Source organism: Schistocerca cancellata, chromosome 8 (genome assembly GCF_023864275.1).
Source record: "Schistocerca cancellata isolate TAMUIC-IGC-003103 chromosome 8, iqSchCanc2.1, whole genome shotgun sequence".
Lineage (NCBI taxonomy): Eukaryota > Metazoa > Arthropoda > Insecta > Orthoptera > Acrididae > Schistocerca > Schistocerca cancellata.
The window spans coordinates 496228046-496246281 of NC_064633.1; the positions used below are offsets into that span (position 1 = coordinate 496228046).

General features: G+C 39.7%; 1 protein-coding gene across 2 annotated transcripts in view; it reads left to right on the forward strand.

Moving 5' to 3' along the window:
* Positions 1-15999, forward strand: part of LOC126095188 (dynein regulatory complex subunit 6-like) — a 30199-nt gene extending 14200 nt beyond the window's left edge. For both annotated transcript variants that reach the window (XM_049909921.1, XM_049909920.1), the window contains exon 2: positions 14510-15999. In XM_049909921.1, coding sequence (XP_049765878.1) covers positions 14523-15860 — 1338 coding nt within the window. In that variant the 5' untranslated portion in view covers positions 14510-14522 and the 3' untranslated portion in view covers positions 15861-15999. The remainder of the gene's footprint in view (positions 1-14509) is intronic.
* Positions 16000-18236: the final 2237 nt, after the last annotated feature.

Here is an 18236-nt window from a genome sequence, read left to right on the forward strand (position 1 = left end):
TGAGAATAATGGCACTGCAGTCACTTCCCACTTGCTGAGCTCTTCTCTCTTACTGAAGCCGGCTAGACTGAGACTAGTTGTGACGTAGTACGGAGGTTGAGTGCATGATCATGTTGCTGTAAATTAGCACTGAAATGGTGAAATGACTGGTGGTTTGGGTCAGATGACCTCTAATGAAGCTGTTTTTTGAGACCAGGAGGGTGTATGACAAAAGTTAAGTGATGCATTGTATACAGTTGCAAATGTTTCATTAGAGAAGAGTGGATAGTCCACACTTTGCATGATAAACATACAAAGTTAAATCAATGTAAAAAACATGGGTATGTTATTGTTTCTCACCTCTAACATGAAAAAAAGTATGTGCTCCGTGCGAAGGAAAACTGGGCACAGAGTGATGTTACTGTTATGCCCCTGGAACCAAAAAGGACGCTATATATAAAATCAGGGCAATCTGTGTTTATGGGCTAATAGTGAACAATTTAGTTTATCATTCATTTCTGTAACTTCTTTGTAGACTACTGTAAATTTACTTCACTAGTTAATCACCATTTAGAATATACACTTTGCTTCTGGTACAGTCATCATAGAATTAGTAATGTTTCGAAAGTTTGTGTGTTAGATTTCTCAGAATAGAGATTAAATATTAAAATATAAATTTACAGCAGTTTTCGAAAAAAGTTTTATACATATTCATTCAAATATACATATAAACATGTGTATGTAAACACACACACACACACTGTCCGCCGCTCGTGGTCTCGCGGTAGCGTTCCCGCTTCCCGAGCACGGGGTCCCGGGTTCGATTCCCAGCGGGGTCAGGGATTTTCACCTGCCTCGAGATGATTGGGTGTTTGTGTTGTCCTCATCATTTCATCATCATCCAGGAAAGTGGCGAAATTGGACTGAGCAAAAGATTGAGTAATTGTACAGGCGCTGATAACCACGCAGTTGAGCGCCCCACAAACCAAACATCATCATCATCACATACACACACACACACACACACACACACACACACACACACACACATACAAATGTATGTATAAACAGAACAATATTCACTGCTAAATGATCAGTGTATTGGTGTATAATAATTGTCATGCCCAACAGTTTTGTATGTAACAGTAATGCCACGAGTGCTGAGTTATACTTGCAAACTCGTGTACCCACTTTCCTTTCTACACTGGTGTATTCCACTTGTACCTGACAACAGATACAAGTGACGAGGTTTAAGTTAAATGACGAGTGATGGAGATGACAGAGTCCGGAGATGACACTGTAAGACCCACTGGTGAGTTTAAAGTGGGTGTACAGAACTCATTTCAGATCTCAAGTTTTGTTGGGTGGGTTTGGAGGAAGGAGAAAAGAAGTGGGAAGCAGGCGGCAAGGTGGCTGGATGACAGCTCAGAGGAAGGCAGCAAGTGTGTGGGATAGGAATGTGGGAGGAAGAAGCAATAAGTACAAATCATAGCAGTGCAACATGTGGCCCCTGGAGCCAGTGAGTTCATACTGAGCACAATGACAATTTTATGGAGTGGCTTGGGAGTGGGTGACGGGACAGAGAAAGAGGAAACTGTTGGGTAGAGGGTGTGGGTGCAGTGGGTTAGTGGAGATTTGAGGGCAGGAGGATTACTGTAATGAAGGATGTTTCGCAAGGATAACTCTCGTCTCTGTATTTCAGAAAAGTTCATGCAGATGGAAGGGTTCCAGGTGGGATGGAATGTGAAGCAGCCATTGAGCTTGATAATTTTATGCTTAGTGGGCGCACCATCACTAGGAGGTAGACACTGGGAGGAGGTAATTTTAACTAGGCTGAATATTGGGCACTGCCTTTTTAGCCATCACCATTTGACAATTGGTCGTATACATTGTGGCCAAGTTTTATATCTCTTCCACTTCATGACAGAGTGCCCATTTTTTAACCGTTTACATTCCCATTTGGGTTTGCTGTCTGAGTTATCGGCCGTTTTAGCAAATGACACACGGGCTGTCGACCCCATTTTACTTTTTATCTGCCAAAGCAATATGGCAAAGGCCATTTAATTTTTAGTTTTGGACCTCCGTTTCTGTATGGTGTCCTTTTTTTTAATTTTTTTTTAGCCCTTTTTCCACATGCCTGTTTTAGGCGTCTTCTCTTATGTCAATTGGGACTGACATATAGTCATTTTTTAACTCCTCTTCGTGTTCTGTAGTTTTGAATTGGACGCGTATGACCCCAGTTGTTTTTTGCGCCCTGAAGCAAAACAAAACCCAACAGGTGGTCGACTCAGCTCTGGACCGCAGTTTGGCAGTGGCCAGTCATGCTGGTGGACAGGTGGCTGATGGTCATGCCCACATAAAATGTTGTGGAGAAATTGCAGTGGAGGTGGTATGACATGGGTGCTTTCACAGGTGGCCCTGTTACTGATAGCCTGTGATAGGAGTAGGATGCGCTTGCTGAATGACTTGGGTAGGTCTGGATTTTCTACAGGGAATGACCCCTTTAGCTAGTGGTTGGGTATTGCGATAGGTGTAGGGATGGATTGGGATATGTTGTAGGCTGGGTAGGCGGTAGAATACAACTTAGGAGGTGTAGGAAGAACTGTAGGTAGGGTGTCACTGATTTCTAGGTATGATGATAGATAATTAATCGAAGCTGTGGTGAAGATGGGAAATCTGTTTGTGGTCTAGGCTTGGGGTACACTGCCTTCTTTGATGGTTTTTCAGAGACCGTCAGAATTCTGGGCAAGATAACACAGGTGGCCAGTCTATATAGGAGTAAATTTTTGGTGTGGAAGGGTTGACAGCTGTCACACTGCAGGTATTGTTGGATGTTTGTAAATATCAAGAGTTTGGCTTATTTCAGTGGGAGCACTTTAAAGAGCTACAATGTGGTGTCCAGGATTGTTGGACATACAGGACAGGCTCAGCAGCAGTCTTTGACTGTTTCCTGGTGATGCTGTATGTATGGGAAGGTGTCTTCACTTTGTGATTGTAGGAGGATACAAGATGATCTAGACAAAATATCTAGTTGGTGTGATGAATGGTAGCTTGATCTAAATGTAGAAAAACGTAAGTTAATGCAGATGAGTACAAAAAACTGTCTAGTAATGTTCAAATATAGTGATAGCAGTTTGCTGGTCAACACAGTCCCCTTGATTAAGTATCAAGGTGTAATGTTGCAAAGCGATATGAAATGGGATGAGCTTGCAAGGATGGCAGTAAGGAAGTTGAGGTCAACTATGATTTAGTGGGGAAATTTTAGGAAAGTGTGGTTTATCTATAAAGAAGACAGCATATAGAACATTAGTGTGACTCATTTTTGAATACCGAACGAATGTCTGATATCACCACCAGATCGGATTAAAGGAAGATAGCAAAGCAATTTAGAGACGGGCTGCTAAATTTGTTACCTCTAGTTTCGATCAACATGCGAGATGTTTCATGAACTTAAGTGAGAACCCCTGGAGGAAAGATGGTGATCTTTTCATGTAAAACTCTTGAAAATTTAGAGACCCAGCATTTGGAGTTGACTGAAGAATGATTCTGCTGTCACCAATGTACATTTCACATAAGGACTGTTAAGATAAGAGAAGTTAGGGCTCATATGAAGGCATATGGACAGTAATTTTTTTCTCACTCTATTTGCAAGTGGAATTGGAAAGTAAATGACTAATAGCAGTATAAAGTAGCCTCACCCATGCAGCATATGGTTGCTTGCAGAACATGTATGTATATGTATTGATTTTGGAAAGTATGTAGAAGGAGGGAGTGAGTGGGATTGTTGGGATGAGGTGGGAGATATTCAAGGGTAAGTGTCTGGGACAGGCTTAAGGATTTGAGTAGGATTTTTTGGAGTATGTGTTGGACACATTGTATGGGGTTGCAATGGCAGAGCTTGTAGGTAGATGCCTTCTGTCTGGTAGTCACTGTGATTCATGACAACAGTTGTTGTGCCTTTGTCTGCAGGGCGGAGAAATAAATCAGGGTCTGTCTTGAGGTTATGGATGGCTATTCTTGCTTCTGCTGAGAACTTCGTATTCCGGGAAAGGAAGTTGGTGGTAAGAAATTCCTGGAAGATGACATGGTTCTCCTCAGCTCAATGTGCCACCTTCTTGGACATTCACTTCCAACTGTCTGATGGCTCCATCCATACCTCTCTCCATATCAGACTCACTAATCGTCAACAGCGCCTGCATTTTCATACCTATCATCTCTTCATCATCATAATTTAAGACTGATCATGCCTTTCAGCGTTCAGTCTGGAGCATAGCCCCCCTTATACAGTTCCTCCTTGATCCCCTATTCAGTGCTAACATTGGTGCCTCTTCTGATGTTAAACCTATTACTTCAAAATCATTCTTAACTGAATCCAGGTACCTTCTCCTCGGTCTGCCCCGACTCCTCCTACCCTCTACTGCTGAATCCATGAGAGTCTTGGGTAACCTTGCTTCTCCCATGCGTGTAACATGACCCCACCATCTAAGCCTGTTCGCCCTGACTGCTACATCTATAGAGTTCATTCCCAGTTTTTCTTTGATTTCCTCATTGTGGGCACCCTCCTGCCATTGTTCCCATCTACTAGTACCTGTAATCATCCTAGCTACTTTCATATCCGTAACCTCAACCTTGTTGATAAGGTAACCTGAATCCACCCAGCTTTTGCTCCCATACAACAACGTTGGTCGAAAGATTGAACGGTGCACAGATAACTTAGTCTTGGTACTGACTTCCTTCTTGCAGAAGAGTAGATCGTAGCTGAGCGCTCACTGCATTAGCTTTGCTACACCTCGCTTCCAGTTCTTTCACTATGTTGCCATCCTGTGAGAATATGCATCCTAAGTACTTGAAACCGTCCACGTGTTCTAACTTTGTTCTTCCTATTTGGCACTCAATCCGTTTATATTTCTTTCCCACTGACATTACTTTCGTTTTGGAGATGCTAATCTTCATACCATAGTCCTTACATTTCTGATCTAGCTCTGAAATATTACTTTGCAAACTTTCAATCGAATCTGCCATCACAACTAAGTCATCCGCATATGCAGGACTGCTTATTTTGTGTTCGCATATCTTAATCTCACCCAGCCAGTCTATTGTTTTCAACATATGATCCATAAATAATATGAACAACAGTGGAGACAAGTTGCAGCCTTGTCTTACCCCTGAAACTACTCTGAACCATGAACTCAATTTACCGTCAACTCTAACTGCTGCCTGACTATCCATGTAAAGACCTTTAGTTGCTTGCAAAAGTTTGCCTCCTATTCCATAATCTTGTAGAACAGACAATAACTTCCTCCTAGGAACCCGGTCATATGCCTTTTCTAGGTCTATAAAGCATAGATACAATTCCCTGTTCCACTTATAACACTTCTCCATTATTTGCCGTAAGCTAAAGATCTGGTCCTGACAACCTCTAAGAGGCCTAAACCCACACTGATTTTCATCCAATTGGTCCTCAACTAATACTCGCACTTCCCTTTCAACAATACCTGAGAAGATTTTACCCACAACGCTGATTAAAGAGATACCTCTGTAGTTGTTACAATCTTTTCTGTTTCCATGTTTAAAGATTGGTGTGATTACTGTTTTTGTCCAGTCTGATGGAACCTGTCTCAACTCCCAGGCCATTTCAGTTATCCTGTGTAGCCATTTAAGACCTGACATTCCACTGTATTTGATGAGTTCCGACTTAATTTCATCCACCCAAGCCGCTTTATTGCACTGCAATCTATTGACCATTTTTTCCACTTCCTCAAATGTGATCCTATTTCCATCATCATTCCTATCCCATTCTACCTCGAAATCTGAAACATTACTGATCGCATTTTCACCTACATTGAGCAACTCTTCAAAATATTCCCTCCATCTGCCCAAGGCATCCACAGGATTCACCAGCAGTTTTCCTGACCTGTCCAAAATACTTGTCATTTCCTTCTTACCTCCCTTTCGAAGACTGCTAATTACACTCCAGAATGGTTTTCCAGCAGCTTGACCCATAGTCTCCAACCTGTTTCCAAAGTCTTCCCACGATTTCTTCTTGGATGCTGCAATTATCTGTTTGGCTTTGTTTCTTTCTTCAACATAACTTTCTCTGTCTACCTGGGTTCTGGTATGTAACCATTTTTGATACGCCTTCTTTTTCCTTTTACAGGCTGCCTTGACTGTATCATTCCACCAAGCTGTTTGCTTCATCCTACTTTTACACTCTACTGTTCCAAGACATTCTTTAGCCACTTCTAGTACTGTGTCCCTGTACCTTGTCCATTCCTTTTCCAATGACTGTAATTGACTACATTCAACTAACTGGTACCTTTCTGAGATCGCTGTTATGTACTTGTGCCTGATTTCCTTATCCTGAAGTTTCTCCACTCTTATCCTCCTACATATGGACCTAACCTCCTGCACTTTCGGCCTCACAATCCCAATTTCACTGCAGATTAAATAATGATCAGTGTCATCAAAGAATCCACTGAATACACATGTGTCCCTCACAGCCTTCCTGAATTCCTGATCTGTTTTTATATAGTCAATGACAGATCTGGTTCCCCTGCCTTCCCAAGTATACCGGTGAATGTTCTTATGTTTAAAAAAGGAGTTTGTGATTACTAAGCCCATACTGGCACAGAAATCCAAGAGTTGTTTCCCGTTCCTGTTGGCCTCCATATCCTCTCCAAATTTACCCATAACCTTTTCATACCCTTCTGTTCGATTTCCAATCCTGGCGTTAAAATCACCCATGAGCAGAACACTGTCCTTGTCCTTCACTCTAACAACTACATCACTGAGTGCCTCATAAAAACTATCCATCTTATCTTGATCTGTCCCTTCACAATGCGAATATACTGACACAATCCTAATTTTCTTGCTAGACACTGTCAAATCTGTCCACATCAGTCGTTCGTTTACATACCTTATTGCAACTACGCTGGGTTCCATTTCTTTCCTGATGTAAAGCCCTACACCCCATTGTGCTATTCCTGCTTTGACTCCTGACAGGTTGACCATGTATTCTCCCACTTCCTCTTCTTTCTCACCCCTTACCCGAATGTCACTAACAGCTAAAACATCCAGCCCCATCTTACTTGCAGCCTCTGCCAGCTCTACCTTCTTACCAGAGTAGCCCCCATTGATATTAATAGCTCCCCATCTCATTACCATTTGTTTGCCAAGTCGTATCTTAGGAGTCCCTGGTTTGTCAGTTAGAGGTGGGACTCCGTCACCTCCAAAAAGTCCGAGGCATTTTGCTCTGATTGTTGCCAGCATCATATTTAAAGTACCAGGGAAGCAGGTTGCTAGCCTTACTTGCCCCGAGTCCCATTGAGTTTTACCCCTAACGGCTGAGGGACTAACCGCTGGATTTGGTAGTCTTTGCCGTATGAGCACAAAGGTGACCACGACTCAGAATATGTCCGAGATGCCCAGCCTTATTCCAAAGTAACTGGTATCCCGACTGTCGGGACCACTTACTTGGCCACTCATACGTTGCCCGTGATTCATGAACTAGGACATGACTACAGGAACCCACACCATGAACCCACACTATAAAATCACTCCCATGTAGCCGGGCCACCCATGGATAGTATACCTATAGTGACAAGGATTCCCTTGCCCAGTATTCTTATATTCTTGTAAATACCTTGACAGACAAGCACTATCCCCCCAAGTCCACAGATTTCCCATGCTGTATCCTCACACACCCCTAATCCGTCCAACATACCCAAGAAAAAGCTGTAAAGTGGCCTGCCCTACCCCAGCCCACCTCATCCAATATCATCCTGGACTGGAGCAACCGAACCATGTCCTTTCCCAGAGCTTCAGTTATCTATCATTGTACTTGGAAATGAGGGACATTTGTTCTACTGTCACAATCCTGACCACCTCTCATAGAGTGGTACTCTGCTGTCCATCCATCCTACACAACATCCTGGTCCATCCCTATGCCACTCCCAGTCCTGACCCCTTGCCATAGGGATCATATCCCTGTGGAAGATGTAAATGCAAAACCTGACCTAAACACCCACCTGATACATCCTACTCTAATCTTATCACACAAGAGCGTGGGCCACATGTGAAAGTAGCCATATCATACATCACCCCTGCTGAAATTTCTGCACATTTTATGAGGATATGACCACCAATCAGCTTTCCACCAGAACGAATAGCTACCACCAAACTGCGGTGTAGAGCAGAGTTGACCACACGGTCGTGAGCACAACATGCAAGAGTGCAGTGGGTGCTTCATAGCCTGTGTCACGTGGATCGGTATTATCCTTGCAACAAATTCTTCATTCCTGTAATCCTCTTCGACTCAACCTCTGCTAAACCACTGCACCGACTCAGTCTTTCATTCCCCTGTCCTATCATCCTCTCCTAGTCCACTCCTCCACATCATTGTCATTGAGAACCACACACACACACACACACACACACACACACACACACACACACACACACAGGCTCTGGTGTTCACAAATTTCACTCCTATGTCATACACTTATTGCCTCTCCCTCCCGCATTCCTTTCCCGCATACTGCTGCCTCTCTCCGAACCATCAGCCTCCGTTCCCCAACCATGTCTCCTGCTTTTCACCTCTTTTCTCCATCTACCCACTCTACCCAACACAAAACAGCACCTCACCTCACCTCAGTCTACCTGCCAAACGGCAATCCTAGCATTGTGCATTCAGCCAACACAATGTAGCTGCAAAGGATTTTTGTGTGTGTGTGTGTGTGTGTGTGTGTGTGTGTGTGTGTGTGTGTGTGTGTGTGTGTACTAAATATAAGACAGACGAGGTACCTTCAGAATTCAAGAAGAACGTAACAATCCCAATCCCAGTTCCAGGAAGGAAGGCACAGATGAATGTATTCATTAGTTTAATAAGTAATGGTTGCAAATGCTAACATGACGTATCTGCAGAAGGATGGAATGACTGAGAGAAACTAATTTGGGGAAAAATAAGTTTGGGTTCCAGAGAAATGTAGGAGCACGGTAGGCAATATTTACCTTATGACTTGTCTTAAGACATGTTGAAGAAAGGCAAACCCACTTTTATAGCATCATTGTATTCAGGAAACACATCTGACAAAGTTGACTGGAATGCACTCTTTGCATTTATGATGCTATCAGAGAGGATATACTGGTACCAAAAGATTGTCTTTAATTTGTATGGAAACCAGATTGCAGTTGTAAGAGTCGGAGGACATGAAAAGGAAGCAGTAATTGAGAAGAGAGTTGTAACCTGTTCCTTCATATTATTAAATCTGTATATGGCACTAGAAGTAAACAAAACTTCAGAACAATGTAGAAATTGAGGGAGAAGAAGCAAAAAAATAAATGTTTGTCTGGTAACATTGCAGTTATTATAAATGGCAAATGACTTGGAAGGACAGTGGAATGCAGTGGATAGTATCTTGAAGGGAGGTTGCAAGGTGAACATTAATAAAAGTGAAACAACACTAACTGAGTGTAGTTGAATTAAGTCATATGATGCTGAAGAAACTAAACTACGAAATGAGATTCTGAAAGTAGTTGACAGTTTTTGATATTTGGGCAAAAAAATAACAAATTGTACTGTAAATGTAAAAACTGGCTTGTTCTGCATTCTTGCGATCCCAGCGCAGTAGGACCTATGGAATATAAAATAAAATAAAATCATTAACAATGGCAGAAGGAAAGAGGATATAAAATGAATATAGGCAATAGCAAGAAAAGCTTTTCTGAAGTATGTTGACTGAAAGTATTTGTTTGAAGTATAACTTTATAAGGAGGTGAAACATGGACAGTAACAGTAACAACAAAGAGGCATTGAATCAAATTGGGAACAAAAGAGCTTTTGGCATAGCTTGATTGAAGGGAGGTTGATCGGACACATCTGCACCTGAAGAAATAGGAAATTTTCAGAGAGGGGGAGAGAGAGAGAGAGAGAGAGAGAGAGAGAGAGAGAGAGAGAGAGAGAGAGAGAGAGGAAGTAGGGGGAAGAGGTAATGCTGTTGAGGGAGACAACGAGTTGAATGTAGTAAGCAATTTCAGATGGATGTAGGGTGCAGTAGTTGTGCAGATATTAAAAAATTTGCACAACCTAGAGTGATATGGACATCAGCATGTAACAAATCTTATAATTGATGACCAAAACAATAACAACTTATTGCTAAACAGATTAAAAATAGCGTTCAGTAACATTATTAATTATTTACTTTGGTTCACTCCATATTAAAACAAACCTGCACCAAGAACTCGTAACATCTGCAAGGTGGCTTGGAATTGCTTCATAACACAGTTTGAAAAAAAATAAGCCTGGCTGTCCAATACAACATTTACTATCCATTGTAATAGCTACTACAGTGCCATTAATGTTTTGTTAGATTTGTAATGTTGATAGTGGCCTACAAGTAGTAATGGCACAAAGTCTTACAACTAATATAGACTTATGTCAACTCAGAACCAGGGAGCTCAGCAATGAGGAAAAGTTTGACAAATAAAATGGATATATTTTGTTATATTCTTCATGGTTTTTCCATTTGTCTTTCTGAAAATAAAAATAGTTGCCCCTCTATAATGAATGATGAGTTGGGTTAGGTAACATGGAAAGAAGTTGGTATTATACGGCACAGTTCGTGTGTGTAGGATAAACTAATAAGGTGCATTCTACTGTGAAAGTATATTATAGAATTATTACTGTATGTTTCATTTTCACTGGGCTCGATTCTTTATCTAAATAATTTTTGACTATGTAATGTCTATTATTTCAGATATGCTTAAATGCATTTTTAATGACTATAAAATTTTCCGCACTGAGTGAATTTGGACAGATGAAAATATTCTATTATTTTGTTTTCATCACTGTACAATTTTGGCTGTAAATCTTTCTATTGATGATTGTATAGAGTAACCCATCAGAATGGGCATACCTGGATTGGAGTTAAAGTATTCATAAAATCGGACAATAGTAGAACTAAAAACAGGATGGCAAGTGCATCTTGAATAGTAATGATGTAACAAATAATTGAAAGAAAGTACTGGACTATGTATATGAAAATAAAGGTGTATTTTAATCCATCTAATGCCAATCAGTTTGGCAGACTAATTGTTGAGATATTTTTTGGTGGCTGCGGGTCTTATTGCATCCAAAAATAGGTATTTTTAATATTTCAATTTTAGTTATTTGTTTAACCTAATTGGGATGTTTATCATGCAATTTTATTCCCAAGTAGATGCTCTTTTAAATTTTTCTTCAAAAGTGGTTAGTGACTGTGGATACAGATGTTAATGAAATAATTATTAATGTTTCTTGTCACTATGAAAGTGTTACTCTGTTCCAGCATGTGACATGTCACAAATAGAATCACCTCACCAGAGTCTATAAACATATCTATACAATGAGTCTTTTGTATAGTGGGCCTTTTTTGGAATCGCTCTTTCCTGTAGTTTGGAAATGATACCAATATTTTGTGTATTTGATACCCAAAAAGTGATTCTATAGCCGAAAATTAGATATACACGGAAACAGTATGTAACCATAAGACACTGATTGTTTCACACTGTTAACAGGACTCCGAGTGTGTAACATATTGATGATAATCCTATGCCAGTATCTCATTTTTCCTTAGCTTTAAAGCTAAATATGACAGAGTTCATTCACTGTCATACCCAGATATCTTTGGCTTCATTGGGGACAATAAATCTCGTCCTATACACTAATCAGCCAAAACATGATGACCACACGCTTGATAAGAGTGTTGGCTCACTTTTGGAGCACAACACAAGTGCTATTCTGCATGGCACTGGTTCAATAAGTTCTTGGTAATTTCTGGAGGTACATGGCTGGCAGCAAAAGTGTGCAAACTGTTGTTGGTTGGCAGGAGAGCCAACACCGTGATTATTAGAGGAAGCTGAAAGGCACGCATTTTAGCTCACGCAGGCTGGCTTGAGGTCTGGAACAGGACAAGGAAATTAGAATTTAGAAAAACGGACGTAGCTGGTTGAATACTTAACTTTAATCCATTAATGATGAGCTTCGCTCTTGACTGTAAATTATTCACAATATCAATAGTATCTGAACATGGCACCTTGCTAGGTCGTAGCAAATGACGTAGCTGAAGGCTATGCTAACTATCATCTCGGCAAATGAGAGCGTATTTTGTCAGTGAACCATCGCTAGCAAAGTTGGTTGTACCACTGGCACGAGTGCTAGGAAGTCTCTCTAGACCTGCCGTGTGGCGGCGCTCGGTCTGCAGTCACTGATAGTGGCGACACGCGGGTCCGACGTATACTAACGGACCGCGGCCGATTTAAAGGCTACCACCTAGCAAGTGTGGTGTCTGGCGGTGACACCACACAAACGTCACGCAATTCCTGTAAAATACAGGCCAGTGATTAGTGGCCACAGATCTGGCACCTGATAGCACCCTGATGGGTTCCATTGAGTTCAGATCTGGTGGATTTGATGGCCAAGATATTGAGGTTCACTGTCATGCTTCTCCTTCAGGGAAGACATTGGGCATGAAGGAATGTGTGTGTTCCACAGTAAAAATACGCTGTCTACAACTGTGACAGAGTCTTCAATTACTACCGTAGGTACCATGGAAGCCCAGGTGAATATCCCCCATAGCATAATACTGACCCCACTGGCCTGCATTCAAAGTGCAGTTCCTGTTCCAAGTAACAATTCACCTGGCTGACAGCATATCTGGGCAAGACCACTGACTTGTTATAACAAGAAACATGATACATCCGATCAGGTGATCGATTTTCATTGATCCGTGGTAAAATATTGATCATTCTATGCTCACTGGAATTGTAACTGATGGTGTCTTTGGGTCAACATGAGAACAAGTGGGAGTCATGTGCTACAGAGTCCCATGTTCAGCAATGTGCACTGAATGGTATGTTGCAAAACACTTGTACCTGCACCAGCATTGTACTCTCTCAATAGATCTGCCACATATTACCATTTATCCTACTTTACAGATGGGAGCAAGCATTTGATCTCCAGATTAGTGATTAGGTGTGGATGTCCAACAACTTGTGACCTACACATAGTTTTACTGTCCTTCAATATTTTTCTGTGGAGGCTCATGACAGTACACACAAAAATGCTACCAGTTTCTCCTTTTGAGATAATCGGTCCCAGATGCCAGACCATAACAATGTGCCCTTTTTTCAAAGTCTTTTACGTCAGTGGATATCCCTACCTGCAGTCTTAATCATCACTATAATGATTCTCTATTCATCTATTCTTCACTTATATACTTTCCTTACCATATCGCATCCCTACAGTGCCAACAGGCAACTTTGAATTTAGCGATGGACAGTTGTCATAAAGTTTCAGCTTGCCAATGTAGATTCATGGTATAGTGATGTGCAATTGTGATTCAGTCATAGCATCAGTGGTAATCAAGAAAGAAATGGCAACAAAAATAAACATAGTAGTCTACAGGTTAGGTAAAATTCCCCATAGTTTGCACAGGTTATGTCTGAAACTGGAGATAGAAATATTTGATTTTGTCATAAATCTGTTGGTGAATTGTAACTCGAGTTGAGGCAAATAGTTTACTGAGCTCTACAAAAATCAGTAGGCTACTAAGAAGAATAACAAGAGATGTAGAAATCACTGTTACACTATTACACCAGCAAAAGTACGAAGCTGTAAAAGGTGAAGGCAAATTGTAAAAGTGCAAATAGACTGAAGTTAGTAGAAACACACTTGGCTACCATAAGGACCATACTTTACTGTAAGAAATAATGTAGCAGATCCTCAGTTAAAATCCTAAGAAATATTAGCAGTGTCTAATGTTGTCAGTGGCATATAAGTTAATGCCCAGATTCTCACTGGAAATTCGGGGACCAATGTAAAAGTCAGCAAAATGTAAGCTGAAATGCTGAACTTCCAAATATTCTCTGACAAAGTGAAATTTTGTACTCAAAGGGACATACAGCTTTTAAAAAATAATGTAATGATACAGAGTTCCTAGTATTGGGCTACCATATTTTAACAGTTTATTTTAAATATCAGATTGAGCAGATTCTGTGGCCTACTTTGAGGTTACACATCCTGGTGTTTTCCTCCAGTCTCAATGAAGATGGTAAGGAAGTTTCAAATTATTCGATCAAGCTAGTTGTCTGCTGCTTGTAGACAACCAGGCAATATTCGTTGTACATAAGCATATGTTAATATTGAATGCCATCTAGTTTGTTAAATACAAAGTGTGTCTGCATGGGCTTATGGTTTTAAACTATCTTGAAAACTGTAAGCACCATGCTCTGACTGCTGTAATATATGGCCCATAGTTCACATAGTGATTTTGTGTTTCTAGTGTGTTATAGTATGTTTAGATTAAATCTCCCATGCATAGAGTTATTTAATTAATTGTTGTAATTTTTGCTTAAGCTGCATTTGTGTAATTTTTGTTCTTACATCCTTTCATAATTATTGTAAAAAAGCCCAAACTTTAATTATCTATTGGCAGTCCAAGTTTTTGCTGTGTATGTCAGTGCTCTTTAAAATTAGATAATTTCTATTTTTCAGGTCATTGAATCTGATGGATGATCCTCCACTTAGCATAAACGATCTTCCAAATGAAATTTTGTTGCAGATCTTTTTTTATCTTTCTGTTGAAGATATAGCACTTAATGTTCAATTTGTTTGCAGTCGTTGGTCTGAAGTGTGTTCAAATGATGTACTGTGGAAGAACAGCTGTTTAAGTGTAGAGGGAAGTGCATCCATTCAATATGTTGTGTCACTGTTGAAAAAAGTTCCAAAATTGCAGTGTTTTTGTATCTGGTTTAGATCATCAGGAGAAGTTCTTAACAGATTAGCAGAATTCTGCAAAGATTTGCGTAAATTAGATTTCTGTGTGCCTCAGCTTGAGTTACCTTATGAAGCATTCAAGAATCTTGTTTCAGAATGTCCGAAACTGGAGGAAATTACTATCCCAGGATCTGCACTAGTAAGAGAAGAATTGGCAGAACTTGTGGGCCAATGGGAGTACCTGAATGACATTTATCTTATAGGCAGATCAGACAAACCCATTGCACTGAAGTATTTAGCAGAGGGCTGCCCAGCGTTACAGCATTTACACATGCGTTATGTTGTGTGCAATTTTACTGAACTAGAATATTTCTTAGAGAAAAAGAAGAACAAGCTACTGACTTTAAGCATTAGCCCACTCACTCAAGATGGCAGATGTGTGATTCCTCTCCTTGACATTTGTAAGGACAGGCTGGAAAAACTGCAGTTAGAAGACAGCAAATATTGCTACATTGAGTCACACAATTTTGGTATCATAAAAACACTGAAAAACTTGAAGGCCCTAAGCATAAAAATTCCTCGTGGTGTGAGAACAGATGTGATGTCAGATATTTTTGAAGAAAAGGCATTGTGTCAGTTACAAGAACTTGAACTAAACAATTATGCAGAAATAAATGACACTCTGGTTAACACTATTTGTAGTAACTGCCCAAATCTCTTGAGATTGGCTCTCAGATATTCAACACGTATTAGTGATAATGCAATGAGGAATCTACACAAATGCAAGAACCTGGAAGATTTAGATTTGTATTATTGCACAGAACTTACAGATGTCGCTGTGGACTTTGTTTTAAAGTGTAGTAAATTGAAGTACCTCAACCTTGGTTTCTGCAAACTAACAGAGAAAAGCTTAACACGTCTTATAGTTCTGACTGAACTTAGAGAACTGATCCTTGATGCAATTAATGTTGCAAGTCTTCCCTTGCAAGTTTTTCCTCAGCATTTGACGAACCTGAGAGAGCTTAAACTTGATTACTGTATGAACATTGATAATGAAGCACTAGCTATTCTCTGTGCTGAAATGCCTCATTTAAGAGTATCAACAAAACAAGCTGAACTGTGTCCTTGACTGCTTCATATTCTTATATCATTATTAAAAAGCTTTGCTAAAAACGGTGACATTTCTTTGCTGTGAATATTGTATTTATCACTTATAATATTGTTTTCATGTCAGTTACAGATATTTTAAGTGTAATGAAATAATAAAAGTGTTTATATTATCTGTCTTTTATTTACACAATATACACATTTTAAAAATGAATAAAAAATACTTATGGACAGCTACAGTAATCAAATAAACAAATCTTTGAATGTTGTCTACTCCCATAAATATTGTTTGCATTTGCTGGAGAAACTGTCTACATATAATGTAGTTGAGAAACCATATAATGTTATTTGTATACGAGTTAAAACTATAATAAATAGAATATATATAAGGCATCCCAGGGGGAATGGTCGGTATTTAGATATGACAGGAACAGTTATTTGAAGCAAAAAATCTGGTATAGATGGGCTCTGAAATTAACATTTTAAGAGCTTTGAGTACATCTTCATTCTCAATACCATGAAACAAATTTCTTCCAACAGCAAGCTCTTTGGTTTCCATGTTTTGGGAGGATGTAGTATAGAGCATAACAAGAAAAAAATTGTCTAGTAACTGTGGGCTCTAAAACGCGTACCTTAAGAGCTGTGAGCACTTCTTCAATAGAAGAGAGGTCTTTCACAGTAGTGAAGATTAACAAGTGCTCATAGCCCTGAAGGTATGTACTTTAGAGCCCATGTTTACTGGATATTTCTTTCTTATTTTGATCCATACTACTACTTCTCAAAATATTGAAAGTAAAGAGCTTGCAGTAGAAGAGATTTGTTTAACGCTGTCAAAGATGAGGAAGTGCTTGTTGCTGAGAAGCAATACTGAACTGCAAGCTCTGCACACTTCTTACATGTTCCATACCTATTCCAAATGATGATCAAACAGTGGAAACTCCAGGCAAGAATATTAACAATGTAGGAAAAAATAGATTGCTACTTACCGTAAAGAAGGCACGTCATGTTGCAGACAGGTATGATTAAAAGACACATATAGCTGTCAGCTACAACCTTTGTCACTACGAGAGAGAGAGAGAGAGAGAGAGAGAGAGAGACACACACACACACACACACACACACACACACACACACACACACACACACAATGCTGGCCTGAGATGCTGGAGTTGGCGATCAAGTGTGCATGTGTACTTTCTTTTTTATGATCAGGTTTTCGTGCACCACCTACACTGTATTTACTAATGTATCACGCTAAAATGTGATCATAGATATTTTCCATCAGATATCTGGGACATTTGTGACTTGTATCCATAAATGTATGGTGTTGTAGGAAAATGGTTAATATTCAAGGATATGACATGAACGATTATTTGAAGCAAGAAAGTCTAGTAAACATGAGCTCTAAAAAGCAAACTTTAACAGGTACAAGCACTTCATCTTTGACAGTGTTAAACAAATCTCTTCTGCTATAAGCTCTTTTACTTTCAATATTTTGAGAAGTGGTAGTATGGATCAATATAAAAAAGTAATGTCCAGTAAACATGGGCTCTAAAGTGCATACCTTCAGGGCTATGAGCATTTGTTAATCTTCACTACTGTGTAAGTCATCTCTTCTACTGAAGTAGTGCTCATAGCTCTTAAGATATGCATTTTAGAGCTCATAGTTACTAGACAATTTTTTCTTGTTATGGTCCATACTACCTCCTCCCAAAACATGCAAAGCAAAGAGCTCGATGTAAAAAGAGATTTGTTTCACAGTATTGAGGATGAAGATGTACTCAAAGCTCTTAAGATGTTAATTTCAGAGCTCATGAATGTGGATGCCTGCTTGATCAGTTGTTATTTTCATTTGGTAGTGACTATAGAACTCCTGACTATTGAGTTAGTGAGGTGCATATCAGAATTTAAGAAAACAGCGATTTAATTTTTGCAATTATGTTATGGTTTTTATTTTGTGTGTAATGGTTTTCTGACATATTATGATAACTTTTCAAAGAAAGTTAGATCATTTCTCTCTTAAGTTAGACCATCAGGGATAAATTTTCTGCAGCCACTCGCTATCTGCAATTAGGATGGTTTTAGTAGCACAATGTAAAATATTCAATGTATTAAATGTAATTTCTCTAATTTTAATACATACACATCTGCACTGAAAGTCTTAGAAGGAATGTACAGTGCATTTATAGTGGCTTGTTTTACATTAGTTCTGTAAGGCAAGAAACAACTACTTCAAAAAGAGCTATACCATTTTTAGAACACTAATTAGTTGCTACTCTTCACGAATCTAGGCCACTACGTACATTTCCCAATAGTAAATGAGCTGCTACACCGCTCTTATCTGCTGCTGTTAACAGTAAATACCAGTAGTTACTGTGCTTTCAGAGACCTTAAAAAG